The 12,828-nt window shown below is 45.2% G+C and overlaps 1 protein-coding gene across 1 annotated transcript in view; it reads left to right on the top strand.

Annotated features, from left to right (window-relative positions):
• The first annotated feature begins 9,551 nt into the window (after positions 1–9,551).
• The window catches only part of Fam102b (family with sequence similarity 102 member B), a 56,868-nt gene continuing 53,591 nt past the window's right edge, over positions 9,552–12,828 (top strand). Inside the window, exon 1 of the mRNA XM_021159007.2 lies at positions 9,552–9,767. Within this exon, the coding sequence (XP_021014666.1) occupies positions 9,631–9,767 (137 nt within the window). The 5' untranslated portion in view covers positions 9,552–9,630. The remainder of the gene's footprint in view (positions 9,768–12,828) is intronic.

The following is a 12,828-nucleotide window of genomic DNA, read 5'->3' as shown; positions in this document are numbered from 1 at the left end:
TGAATGAAGCCCTGGGTTCAATCCCTAGGAAGACAAAAAGAACAAATAAACATTTGACAGAAATAAGCTAGTCACAAAAGGACAAATACCATTATCCCACTTATATACGGCGGCTAGGTCAGTCAAATCTGTGGAGAAACAGTAGAATGGCCCCAGGGGCTATGGGAGGTACTTTGGTTACTGTTCGGTGGATACAGATTCTCCATTCTTCAAGAGCTCTGGGAAGAAGAGTGGTGCAAAATGATGTACTTAGCATCATTGAACTATACATTTCAGAGATTGAAGATGGTATGTTTTATGTATATTTTACTGCATCTTAATAATAATTAAAGGCCTAAGAATATTTTTCAATGTAGACCCTTTTTCTTAGCAAACAATCCTAGGTCCAACCTTCAGTACCACTAGTAATAACTTTATTACTATTACTTTAAATTAAATGATAATTAAGAATGGTCCTTCCAAACCAATATTCTTGTCTATGGGACTGGGGAAGCAAGTAGGGTCTTTGGGGACCCATGTTGGTAGAGGCTTTATTTCCTTGCCTTCCAAGAGTATCCTTGATAGCAGCATCCAACCATCAGATAAACAGAATGGAAGGATCACATGTAAGAGATTTGTGCAGGCCAAGCCCAAAACTGGAAAATGTTGTCAAACTATCTGCTAAAACAAGCATATTTCATGAATACCCAGAAATGTATGCCATAGGCTATCCATTTGGTCACTAGAGGTAGTGGTTTGAATAGGTTTGACCCCCATAGACTTCTGTGTTTCAATGCTTGGCCCACAGGGAGTAACACTATTAGCAGGGTTGTCCTTGTTGGGATAGGTGGGGCCTTGTTGGAAGAGGAGTATCACTCTGGGAGTGGGCTTTGAGGTCCTATGTTCAGGCTCCACCCACTACAAAAGAGAGACCCTCCTCCTAGCTTCCTGTGAGACAGTTCCTCCTGGCTGCCTTCAGATGAAGGTCTCCCAGCTCCTTCTCCAACACCATGTCTGCCTGCTTGCTGCCATGCTTCCTGTCATGATGATAATGGACTGAACCTCTGAATCTGTAAGCCAACTCCAATTAAATGTTGTCCTTTGTAAGAGCTGCCTTGGTCATGTGTTGCAGCAATGGAAATACTAACTAAGACATTTCATCCTCTTGGCAAAACAAATAATACGCTCATTCCCTCACCAAGTGAGATGGCCTAAACTCTCACATAGTCACTGTATTTAAGCTCAACAGTATAGAACACCGAGGTAATGCCCAAGAGTTCCCCTGAGGTCTCGATATAATCCCACAACATACTGTGGCCCACTTATTCTTGATGGGGGTGAGTTTGTCCCATAGCAGATATTAGGCAACATCTGGAGACACTTTTGACTGACACACTAAGAGTGAGGGGCATGCTTAGAGGCCAGGGATGTTTCTGAACATTCTACAATGCACAGGGCAGTCCCCACAACACGTTGCTCTGGTACAGCATATCACTGGTTCATGAGCTAATGAAATACCTTTCCCTACTCCTAAGCAATGGGAGGACACATTATGCCTCTGTGATGGCATAATGGCAAGGTGCCTTCTTTGTCCGTGGCCCTGTATGGTCATTTTTCTATCCTCTGGATGTTTCTCTCTACTGCTGAATTTGAAGTGGGTGTGAGGAAACACAACTTCCTTGGGGAAAGCACAGCTTTTAAAAACAGATCCGTGGTACACTCAGCAGTGTAATTCCTAAAACCTGAGACTGCTTATCAGTTTGCTTCCAGTCAGTTCCACAAGCCAGTGGCATGAAAGTATCCCACAGATAATTCTTAGTCTTGATTTCTTCCTTTGCTTCTTTGTTCCTAGGGCTTTCCCTTTTGGTTTAAGGTGGCTGCTTGGAGACCATTAGACTCTAATGTGGAGCCACACCCTAATCTAATCTTTACTGTGCGGCTGGGTCTTAATGGGCCTTCATTGCTCAAAAGCTTTTTCAATTTTATTTTCTATTCTTTGAAAAATAGAGCGGCCATTCTTTTTCCCGTCCCCTGAGGCTTCAGGTTTCCAGTACTTTGTTTCCTTTTTTTCTGTGCCTGGAAACCTGCTAATTATTGCATGAGTCCATCTTGTGTTTGTAGAATCTTGTTTAATGCAGCCAAGAAGCATAACCCACCAGCATTCTCATTTTTCCAACATTTTTATAGAGCTGTGGGATTTATAGGCATCATGTGTTCCTTCCAAATCATTGCAGGCAACTCTGGTCAAATGCCCTGTGTTGTGGTTTGAACTGTGTATTGAAATCTAAGCCTTATTATGAAATATTAAGAAGGGGGACCTTTCAGAGAGGATTAGAGCACTGCCCTCATGAATGGATTTATTCAATCATGTAATTAATGGATTGATGGGTTGATGGGCAATCTAGAGTGAGTCTGCTATAAAAGCCAATTTGGCTAGGTCTGTTCCAAGTTTCTGGACTCTTGCCAGGCAAAGGATGGCTTGTACTGCCTTGGTACCGTGTCAGCATTTGACCTTGGACCAGAACCATGAGCCAAAATGAAACTCTTTATAACTTAGCCAATCTGTGGTATTATGCTTTTAGCAACAACAACAACAACAACAACAAAAATGGACCAAGACACTTATCAAGGCTTCCTATTTTTCAGTCTTCAATAAGTTTCCTTGTTTCTGCCTAAGTAGTTTGAAATTTTTATAATTATACACTGCTTCTGTAACAGTTTTTGTATGAAGGCATTGCCAGCTGTTTGTTGCAGGAATACTTCAAACATCTTTAGTAAAAAAAAAAAAAAATGTTTCTTGTGTTAGTTAGGGTTTCCATCGCTATGAAGAGATACCATGACTAAGGGAACTCTTATAAGGGCAAACATTTAACTGAGGCTGGCTTACAATTTCAAAGGTTTAGTCTATTATCATCGTAACAAGAAGCATGCAGATAGATATAGTGCTGGAGAAGGAGCTGAGAGTTCTGTATCTTGATCTGAAGGCAACCAGGAGAGACTGGCATCCTCAAGCAGCTAGGAAGAAGCTCTCTTCCGCAGTGGGTGGAGCCTGAGCCTAGGAGGAGATCTCCAAAGCCCACCCCCACAGTGCTGCACGTCCTCCAGCAAGGCCACACCTCCTAACAGTACCATTCCCTGTGGGCCAAGCGTATTCAAACCACCACATTTCTTGCTCACATTACAGTTCAATGTAAGCATTAGGGATGGAAAGGGTAAGGTTAATTTCTGCTACACAGTCACCTAGGGACCTAGACTCTGTCATCAACTTCCAAGGGAAGTCAGTTTCCCTTGACTTCAAAATCCAACCAACAGATGCCAGAAGTAAAGGAAGAACACCTAGGGGAGGTTTCGGTGAAGCCTGGCATTGGTACTTGGATGGGATTTAAATAAGAACGGACTGTCCAGGAAGCGTTCTCAGGGGAAGAGAACATACCTCTCTTTCTTCCACCTTCTTGTCATACTTAACCCACTGTTACTTTTGAGTTTTATTTACAACAGAACCTAGCTTTAACTTCCATAATTTCCTTGGCTACAGCTACTTTTCTTCAGCCTATCTGTTTGCTTTGAATAGGGAATGTTCTCCTCGGGCTCATGTTGGTAAACACTAGGTCCCCAGCTGGTAGCACTATTTTAGGAGGTGGGGGAACCTAGGAGTTGGGTCTGAGAGGAGGAAATGAGTTTTGGGAAGAAAGGTGGCTTTGAGGCATCTTTTGTCTCTGTTCCCTTCCTTTTTCTTTCCTTCTGCTTCCTGGTCACTGTGAGGCAATCGAGCAGCCTCCACCATAAGCTCCCCTACCACAGTGTTCTGTCTTACCTAACTCCCAAAGCAATGGGGCTGAAATCCCATCTGTGCACTGACATCACAAGCAAAAATTCGTCTTTCCTTCTTTTAAAACTGTTCTTCTTGGGTATTGTCACAGAAACAGAATGTCTGACTAACACATCACCTCCACCTCCCCCTTCCAGTCACCACCACACCCACCTCATAGTAGAGAGTACTATGAAAACTGTCAACCCTGTAGAGATTGGACGGCCCCTCAGAGTCAATATAGAACACACCCAGACACCAAGCTCTCAGCACAGAAGATTTAGTGCCCTGGAAGGGCAATCAGGGGCGGGGACAGAGCTACATCTGGATCAAATAAAGGCAGACAGCAAGCAGCAGTAGCATCAAGGAGTGTTTTTTTTTTTTTTTGTTTTGTTTTGTTTTGTTTTGTTTTGTTTTTGCAGGAGTGGGTTTTTAAGGAGAAAAGGGAGAGTCTGTGATAGAGTGAGTTGGTAAGCCTGATTGGATGTGTTAACCAAATAATGAATTTAATTGTTGAAACTTGATGTTTTGTCTCAGGAATGAGCCAGTGGCCAAATTAGGGACTGGACCTTGGGGACTAGCCTTAGGAATGTAACCTAATGGTTTTTATCCAAAGAGAGGGAAAGGGGGAGAAGAGCAAAGCCTGCTGGCTCTGTGTCATGCTCGGGCCTGTTAGAGAGCAGGTCACAACCTCTGACAGCAAACAGTCTGAGAATGTATCTTGTAGCTCTGTTACTTCACCTAAGGAGAAACACAGCTTAGGACTGGTTTATAAAGCCAAGAAATGTCAAGAAACACTTATTGGCTATCTATTAATATCAGACATACCATATTTTGCACGACTAGCTGATCTAACCATCTCTGCCTTTGAGGAACCTGCACCACGGATGCTGGAGTGCTCAGGCTTGTTACTTCCTATTCTACCGTGCTATTAGAAGAGTTTGGAAAGGTTTTAAAAAAAAATTACACCCTTGAGATTCCCTTGGCATTCAAAGTACAGGTTCAAATCAGTTCAGCTAACGAGATGCACTTAAGATAAAAATGGGTGTAAGTAAGTACAGGCTATCTCCTGGTATTTGTGGCCATTTGCAAGCAAGTTATGGTGACATGAATGTGATCTGTAGACTCCTCTTAAGGTCCTCATGATGGGAGAGTCAGTAGGAGTTTCCTATTACCCGCTCCACATATGCCTTCTAATCAAAATAGACCTGCCTCATGTTGTTATAACACACACTCTCCAAATCTTGCTGGCCTGATACAAACCTCTTGCTCAACTCAAAATGTTTCCTGGAGGTGTGGCCAGTTTCTCTCTTTGTTCTTACTCAGAGGTCAGAGTTCTTATGATTTTGTGGCTCTTCCTTCTTAGGTCAAGGGCTCCTCCATAACTACTATGGCAGGGGAGAGACGGTCTAGGAAACTGCTCAAATATTTGCTCCATCTCATCCTGGATGTGGTGCCTTACTTTTCATAGAGAAGAGGCTAGAACAGTGTTTCTCAACCTGTGAGTTGTGGCCCCTTTGGCAAACTTCTCCAAAAATATTTATAACACAATTCACAACAGTAGCAAAACTACAGTTATGCAGTAGCAACAAAAATAAGTTTTTGGTTTGAGGGAAACCACAGCATGAGAAACTATATTAAAGGGTCACATTAGGAAGGTTGGAAACCACTGGGTTGGAACAAGACACATAGCCATACCTTCCTACAAGCGAACTGAGAAATGTAAACTTTGATAGGTCAGAAAATGAAGGCAGACCAAACGGGTGGTGTGTCTTGACATTTGATATCCTACAGATTTCCAAAAGAAATTTTATTGATTATACACATACACACACACACACACACACACACACACACACACTTACTTGTATTGGATTCCAGTAGGGAATGCTGGCTGGATCAATTGTGAGCTCACAGCTTTCTGGCCGTTTGCTTGGCTCTGTTCTCACCCCTGTATGTGCCACATGTCTGACACCTCTAAACCCCATTTCTCAGGCTCCTTTGCTCTCTGAGTGGGCTGGCTTGGGATCATGGGAAGCACCTGCAGGAGATCAGAACAGAGGAGGTGAGGGATGGCAGGGCTGTTTCTCCCAGTCTCTCTGCCGGGGCTTGGCACAGTTCAGAATCCTTTCATAGAGCCTTCCTCTTGTAAATACTGGGAGTACTGGACTGCTTCCTGCCTTCGTCCTGACTCATGCCAGGTGTTTAATAATCAAACTGTAGGCTGCCTTCCAGTGTTACTACAGCTGGAGATCCTTATAAAACGCAGATCTGAATATGTCACGCCTCTGGTTTAAGACAACAATGGCTCTCGATTATACCGAGATTATACCGAGTAGGACTCTAAACTGCACACAGACAGAGCTAATTTCGGTTCCCTCTGCAACACAGTATCTCTTCCTCTGAGCCTCTCAGCATGAGAATAGGGTAGAAATTGAATTGTTCCCCACCCCTCAGGCCTCAACTCTAAGGTCACTAATCCCAGAAAGCCTTCCACAAGCTTACTTAACTTGGCTAGCAGGTGCTGTCTTTCTTCTATCACAGCCAGCTCCCTTCTCCATCACTTACAGATCACTAGCTGTTACATTACACTACAACTCTCCTTATTTTTCCATGTCCTCCATAGGATGTAGCATCTGCGATGCACCTCAGATCTATAAGGTGGCTCAGTAATAGGAGCTCAGTAAGTACTAGAAAGTTCCTGGATACTGCTAAAAGGTTTGAACCCTCCTTGGACTAATGTCAGCTCTCATTCAATGACAAAAATCCAAAAAACCCTTTCAATCATCCTTGCTCACAGTTACCTTCCGGTCACTTGCAGGACCATTTTAATATCGCTTTGCTAAGATGATCTTTTATGGGAAATTCTCTTGCCAAGGTTACCAATGACCTATGAGCTCTTCAATTCTATAGCTTCTTTTCAGGATTTGCAGTACGTATGTGTGTGTGTGTGTGTGTGTGTGTGTGTGTGTGTGTGTGTAGACCAGAGGTCAACATCCGGTGTTTATATCAATCATTCCTCAATGCCTTTTTGAGACAGGGTCTCTCATTCAACCTAGAGCTTGCCAATTGGGTTAAACTGGCTGCCAGCAAGCCCCAAGAATCCCCCTGACTCTGCATCCAGTACCCCAGCAGATCTTAACTAACATTACAAGGTTTGAATTCTCTCTTGGCTTTCAGGCCATCTCTCTTGGTCTTTCTCTTTCTCTTTCTTTTTCTCAGGCTGCTTGTTCTTGGAAGCCTTCACAATCACCACCCCCTCCATCTGCCCATTAAATATTCTCCAGGGCAACTCACTCCTACCCACCTTTTGGGCTTCCGCCATCAGTGACTACCACAATTCCCAAATGCATATTTTCAACCTTAACCTTTCACAGGCATGAAGGCTCAGCCTTGCTCCCTGTAAACAGCACAGATTCTCATTATTTCCCCTATCCCCAGCCTGCCCTCCTGATCGAAATGTTCAGGCCCTCTGCTTCTGCAAGCTACAGACATCAAAGTCCACTAACACTTCCCCCATCTCTTTCTGTCCCACAAGGCAGCAAACTTCAACTACCAAATTCCCCTCGCCCAAGTAGTAAACCCTGTCTGAGTCTTTATTTCTCCTACTTCTTCACCTGGAACACCTCCTACTTTCTCCCAAATCCTAGGTAAAATCCATAAAGCCATCACTTTATTCATTCAATTCATCATTTCTTATTCCAAGTTGTACTTCGTTTAAATTTAGGACTTTTGTCTGCCTTAGGTTTTGCCTTTTTAAAATTGTTATGTAGTGTTATTCTTGTGCGGGGTGTGAGAGGTGTGTGTGTGTGTGTGTGTGTGTGTGTGAAAGCATGCATGCTATGGTGATATTCGGGCCTCAGAGGACAACTTTGTGGAGCTGGTTCTCTTTCCACTTTTCCATGGGTTCTCAGGATTGAAGTCACACCGTGGACACTCCTCAGGTCGGGCTTACACTGAGGCCCTTTACCCACCGACATTTCGCTGCAGTCCAGTTTTGTCTTTAAAAGGTTTTAAAAAAATACATTTATTTATTTATTTATTTAGTATGTATATAATGCAAGTGTATTTGTAGGTGTGCATGCCTCACAATGAACCTGTGGAGGTCAGAGGCCAACCTGTGGGATTAGATAGTTGCTTCTTTCTGCCATGTGAATTCCAGGGACAAAACTCATGTCCTGCAGGTTCCTTTAACACTGATCCATCTTGGCCAGGCCAGGACTTTAAAATTATTACAAGCAGGTTTTGGGTTTTGGTCATGGAATCTATCTAGCCAGTAACTGGTGGTTTAGGCGATTAAAATATTTTATATGAATAAATAAATAAATAAATAAGCAGCTCCAAAGGGACCTGGTTCAATTCTCAAATCCACAGGGCAGCTCATGACTGTCTATAACTCCCGTTTAAGAGTATCAGACACACTGTTTATGGTCTTTGCAATTACCAGACACACATGTAGTTCACAGGCCTGTAACACAGGCAAGAGACCCAGACACATAAATTGAATTTTTTTAAAACATAAGGGACTGACCTACAAAGAGGATTCTTTTTAACTACACCTTTTCAAAGATTAAAAAGGCCAGATGCCAGGCTGGGGATGTAGCTCAGTTGTGAGGTAGCTTGCTAGCATGCATGAAAGTCCTGGGTTCGATTCCTAGAACTGCATAAACATGACATGGCGGCACATCCCTATCACCCTGGCACAGGGATCACAAGTTCAACATCATCCTTGGCTACATGGGGAGTTTGAGCCAGCCTGAGCTAGAGACCTTGACTACAAAACAAAACAAACAACAGTAACTAAAAGCACCACAACCCCTTAAAAATGGTATGCAGTTAAGTTGATAACATACGTTTTAACAGTAGAGACTCTGTGTGTGTGTGTGTAGGCAATTGATATTCACCTAGAAAGAATTTTTTTAAGTATGCCTTCAGAATCTGACTTCATGTGTTCACAGTATGTACAGATTTTAAAGGGAAACGCATTTTAACTCCTCTGGTCCTTTTTCTTTCCTGGGTGACAGAAATTAAATAAACAAGCCACAATGACAGGAAACACAAGGCACAGCCCCTTGCTTGGGCACTTGGTGTGGCCACAGCACATTTTAATCTTTTCCTTTCTCCTATCCGACTTTCATCTAATGTTTAAGAGCTAGTGGATTTTAGAGACCCTACAGAAGATTTTTAGGTTTGGGATTCTATTTGTCTCTATTTATCTTCAAACCCAGAGGCCATGAAATCACTGGAGGGGGAGGGGAAGAAAGGGGGGCGGTGCAAACCCAGAAAGGAAAGGCGCAGAGGAAGCTGCAGAAGGAAGCTTTTTCGGCTGGGTTTGTCTTTTTTTAACCCCGGGGAGGCGTGCCGAGCTCGCTGCTGTCGCGTGTTAGCTTGCCCAGCTTCCCCGGCGGGGCGCGCGCCCGCCCGAAGCTCCTCCGCCCTCCGCGGACCGCCCGCTTCCGCGCTGGGTGCGCTTCCGGCTGTGGCCGCTGGGGGCGCCCCGGGCAGGGAGGCTGCGGCGACCGTTCTCCTAGCGGCGCCTCTCTCCCTGCTCGCGATCAGACGGGCGGCGGCGGCGGTACGGAAAGGGCGCCCACTCCCCGGGCGAGCTGCAAGGCGACCGCTCCTCGCGGGCGGCCGGGGTCCGCGCTGCAGCCGCCGGTGCTCTCAGGCCCGGGCTGCCGCGGCAGGCGGCCCCGGCTCCCGCCGACTCGCGGCGCCCCCCGGCTGCGCCCCCACGCGCCGCTCGCGGCCCGGGCCATGGGGCTGGGCGGATCCGAGGCTCGGCCGAGCTGAGGCGGCAGCGCTCGTCCGCGCAGCCCGCTCGCCGGCGCCTGGCCCTCACGATGATGAAGAAGAAGAAGTTTAAGTTTAAGGTGGACTTCGAGCTCGAGGAGCTCTCCTCGGTGCCCTTCGTCAACGGGGTCCTCTTCTGCAAGATGCGGCTGCTGGACGGCGGCAGCTTCACCGCCGAGTCCTCCAGGTAAGGAGCCTCGGGAGCTGCTCTCCCGCGCCCGCCCGCAGGCAGGGGCTTCTTGCACGGCCAGCATCCCTTTCTATGCTTGGCCCCTTTGCTCTGTCGAGCTGCCAGCTCGGTGAGCTCATCGTCCTCCAGAGACGAGTCTGAAATCAGCCACGGCATCGAACAAACGGCACCAAGTGCTTCGCAGTGGGCTGGGCTGGTTGTCCCGCGCGCCTATCTTCAGGTGTCCCCTGGAGTCTGCTTTCCCCCCAGTTCTTCAGGAATGGGAATGGTGGAGACACAGAAAGGATGCTTCTGGTTTGTCCAAAGACATTTCCCATATTTGCAAAATCCAAAGTAGACCTTAAACCTTTGAGAAGCAAAAATGACCCAAACTGTTACAGTCCAAGAGCTCCCACTCGGAACCGCCTGTGGTTGATGTAATTACTGAGACTTTACTGGGACTTAGGGTGGCCACGATAGAGCTTGGGATACGCCTGGTCGGGCTTGTCTTGAGTCAAGCGTTCCTGGCAGACGAGACTATGTAGTCTTTGGCTTGCCTTAGAGCTATGTCTCCAGTTAATGTGTTTATATTCTCAATTGCCCATCTTCAAGTGGCCACTAGTGGGTCTCAGTGAAAGACTTAGAATCAAGAGAGCCTAGACCTTATCCTCCATGTCCTTTTAAAATGGGACACTGGGAAAGAATCTGACAGCAGGTGACAGAACGCAGCCATGTAGGGCAGGATTCCTTGAGTAATTTAAGGGTAGGTTACAGATTGATGGATTTGCTCTTAGATATTTTTCTCTACAGAAAAACAAAATACATGAAAGAAGTTTTGGAATGAACTTTTAAGTTCTTAAAGTCAAGGAGAAGGGGCTAGTCGTCAATATATGTTTTGTCTACGTATACTTCATTTTTACCCTAAAAAATATTCTTTTTATCTGTTGTCCCATTAACAATGTAAAGGAAAAAATGTCAATGGGTTGTGGGATTTCGGAAGCCAGAAAACTGTCCTCTCTGGCAATAATGAATCCCGTAGAAGCCAGGAAACGCCTAATTGCCTAAATGAACAGATGTACGTGGCACTATTGATCCTCAAAATTATTTTTAAAAATCCACTGAGGATAATTTTCAATATTTAACTGTGATGGCAAACCTGTAGACATTCAGCTAATTGATTATACAACCATTTTAACACTGCTGTCAGAGAACAATGAACTGTGGAGAAGAAAAAACTACATGCATGCATACATACACACACACACACACACACACACACACACACGCGCGCGCGTGTGTGTGTGTGTGTGTGTGTGTGTGTGTGCGTGCGTGTACAACTTCCTAGCTCTTGCAATGGAAATCCTGAACACCATGCGGGGGTCAAGTGACAGCCTTACTCTGAGGCCTAGACAAAGTTTTCCTGGAGGGTTCTTACCCCCTCCCCCAACTTGGAACAGATAGACTTAAGCCTCTGCCTCAATGGTGCCACCTGGTGGTTAGAACATGGGCCTACCACCTTCTTTCTCTTCTACCTCCTTTTCTGCATGGAGTGTTGATTTGCCTTACTTCATCTCACAAGTCAGTTAGTCATCAAAAGAGGTCTGTCTGACCGTTTCCCCACACACACACCTCACTCCCAGTACACATGTCCACTGGGCCGTTTAAACATATTGATTACTCTAGGCAGGGCTATGAGGTGGAGAGTTTACTATGCTAGTAAGTGAATTGAGTCTTAGGAAGCATACCTTCCCAAGATCCCCTCCTGTCTGATCACGTGATGCCAAGTTTCTGGCCCAAGTCTAACTTCAGACAGCGTGATGTCAGACAGAGATAAAAGGTGTGTGCTGTTGAAGAGTTTCTGAGTCGGCAGCTGCCTAATAAGTTAAGGTATGAGGGCTAAAATTGATTTCTCCACACAGGAAAAAATAAAAGTCAGGTTGCCTGTGTTAAACAAACCCTTCCTCCAACTAAAATCTGGCTTTATGAAGAGAATTGAGGTTAATAGTGCCCTAACCAGGGCTTAGCAAACCTCAGGCCCACCGTGATGACCCTGCATGGGTTTACTTGGGCATTTACAGCTAAAATTCGGAAAATTCGGTCAGTGATTTAAGGCCATCGTGAGGGTTTCCTCGGACAGTGTGCCTGAAACATTGAACGTATTTTGGCATTTGGTGGCAAAGACGTTTGCTTAGATTTTCTACCAACTCCTTTATCCTACCAAAGGTGTTGGTTTAAGAATCATCCCTTGAGCCAGGTACAGTGGTGCAGATCTCAGTCCCAGAACTTAATGTAGAAGCAGAAGGATGCTAGCCTACAGTACATGAGGCAGCCTTAAAACACACGTGTGTGTGCATATACACACTTCAATAAAAAGAGCATACCTTCCTTTACAGGGAGAAATAGAAAAACCTGAAATAATCAAAATTGTGTAGCTTGAGTAGCAGGTACCAATCTAAAGAAGAGATCATCTCTGGGTGCTAAATTTTAATATAGAAAATTATTCTAGGGGACCTTTTTGAGTCATAAGTGGTTGAGACTAACATTTCTCCCATAGCGATATGAAATGACTTCTGTGTAAAAGGGTTAAAGCGGGCTTGTGACTGTCATCCTAGGAAGGCCTGATGACAAGAGTGACTTTGATGAGTGTCCTGATCTTCTTGCCTGGATGACAAGTGCGCCTTACAGTGCTTAGACTGTTTGTACAACTATGTGGTTCATGCTAAATGCCTTCTGAGAGCCTGCACTTTGCATCCTGCTGAGCAGAAGACAGTTGCCTAAGCAGCCAGTCCTAGTTAAACCTGATAAGTGTCCCTGTCAGACAGCACATCTCCCCCAATCCAATGCTAGAGTCGCTGTGAGCGGATTCGGCTGCGAATTCCAGAACCGTAGTGTCTTCAGCAATGAGTACAGCTGTATGCTGAGTCCATTGAGTTCTAAGGTGTCTTAGTCAGGGTTTCTATTCCTGCATAAACATCATGACCAAGAAGCAAATTGGGGAGGAAAGGGTTTATTCAGCTTACACTTCCATACTGCTGTTCATCACCAAGGACTGGAACTCAAGCAGGTCAGGAAGCAGGAG

Source organism: Mus caroli, chromosome 3, assembly GCF_900094665.2.
Source record: "Mus caroli chromosome 3, CAROLI_EIJ_v1.1, whole genome shotgun sequence".
Classification (NCBI taxonomy): Eukaryota; Metazoa; Chordata; class Mammalia; order Rodentia; family Muridae; genus Mus; species Mus caroli.
The sequence above is the reverse complement of the archived record's forward strand: the minus strand, read 5'-3'. Positions and strand labels throughout refer to the sequence as shown.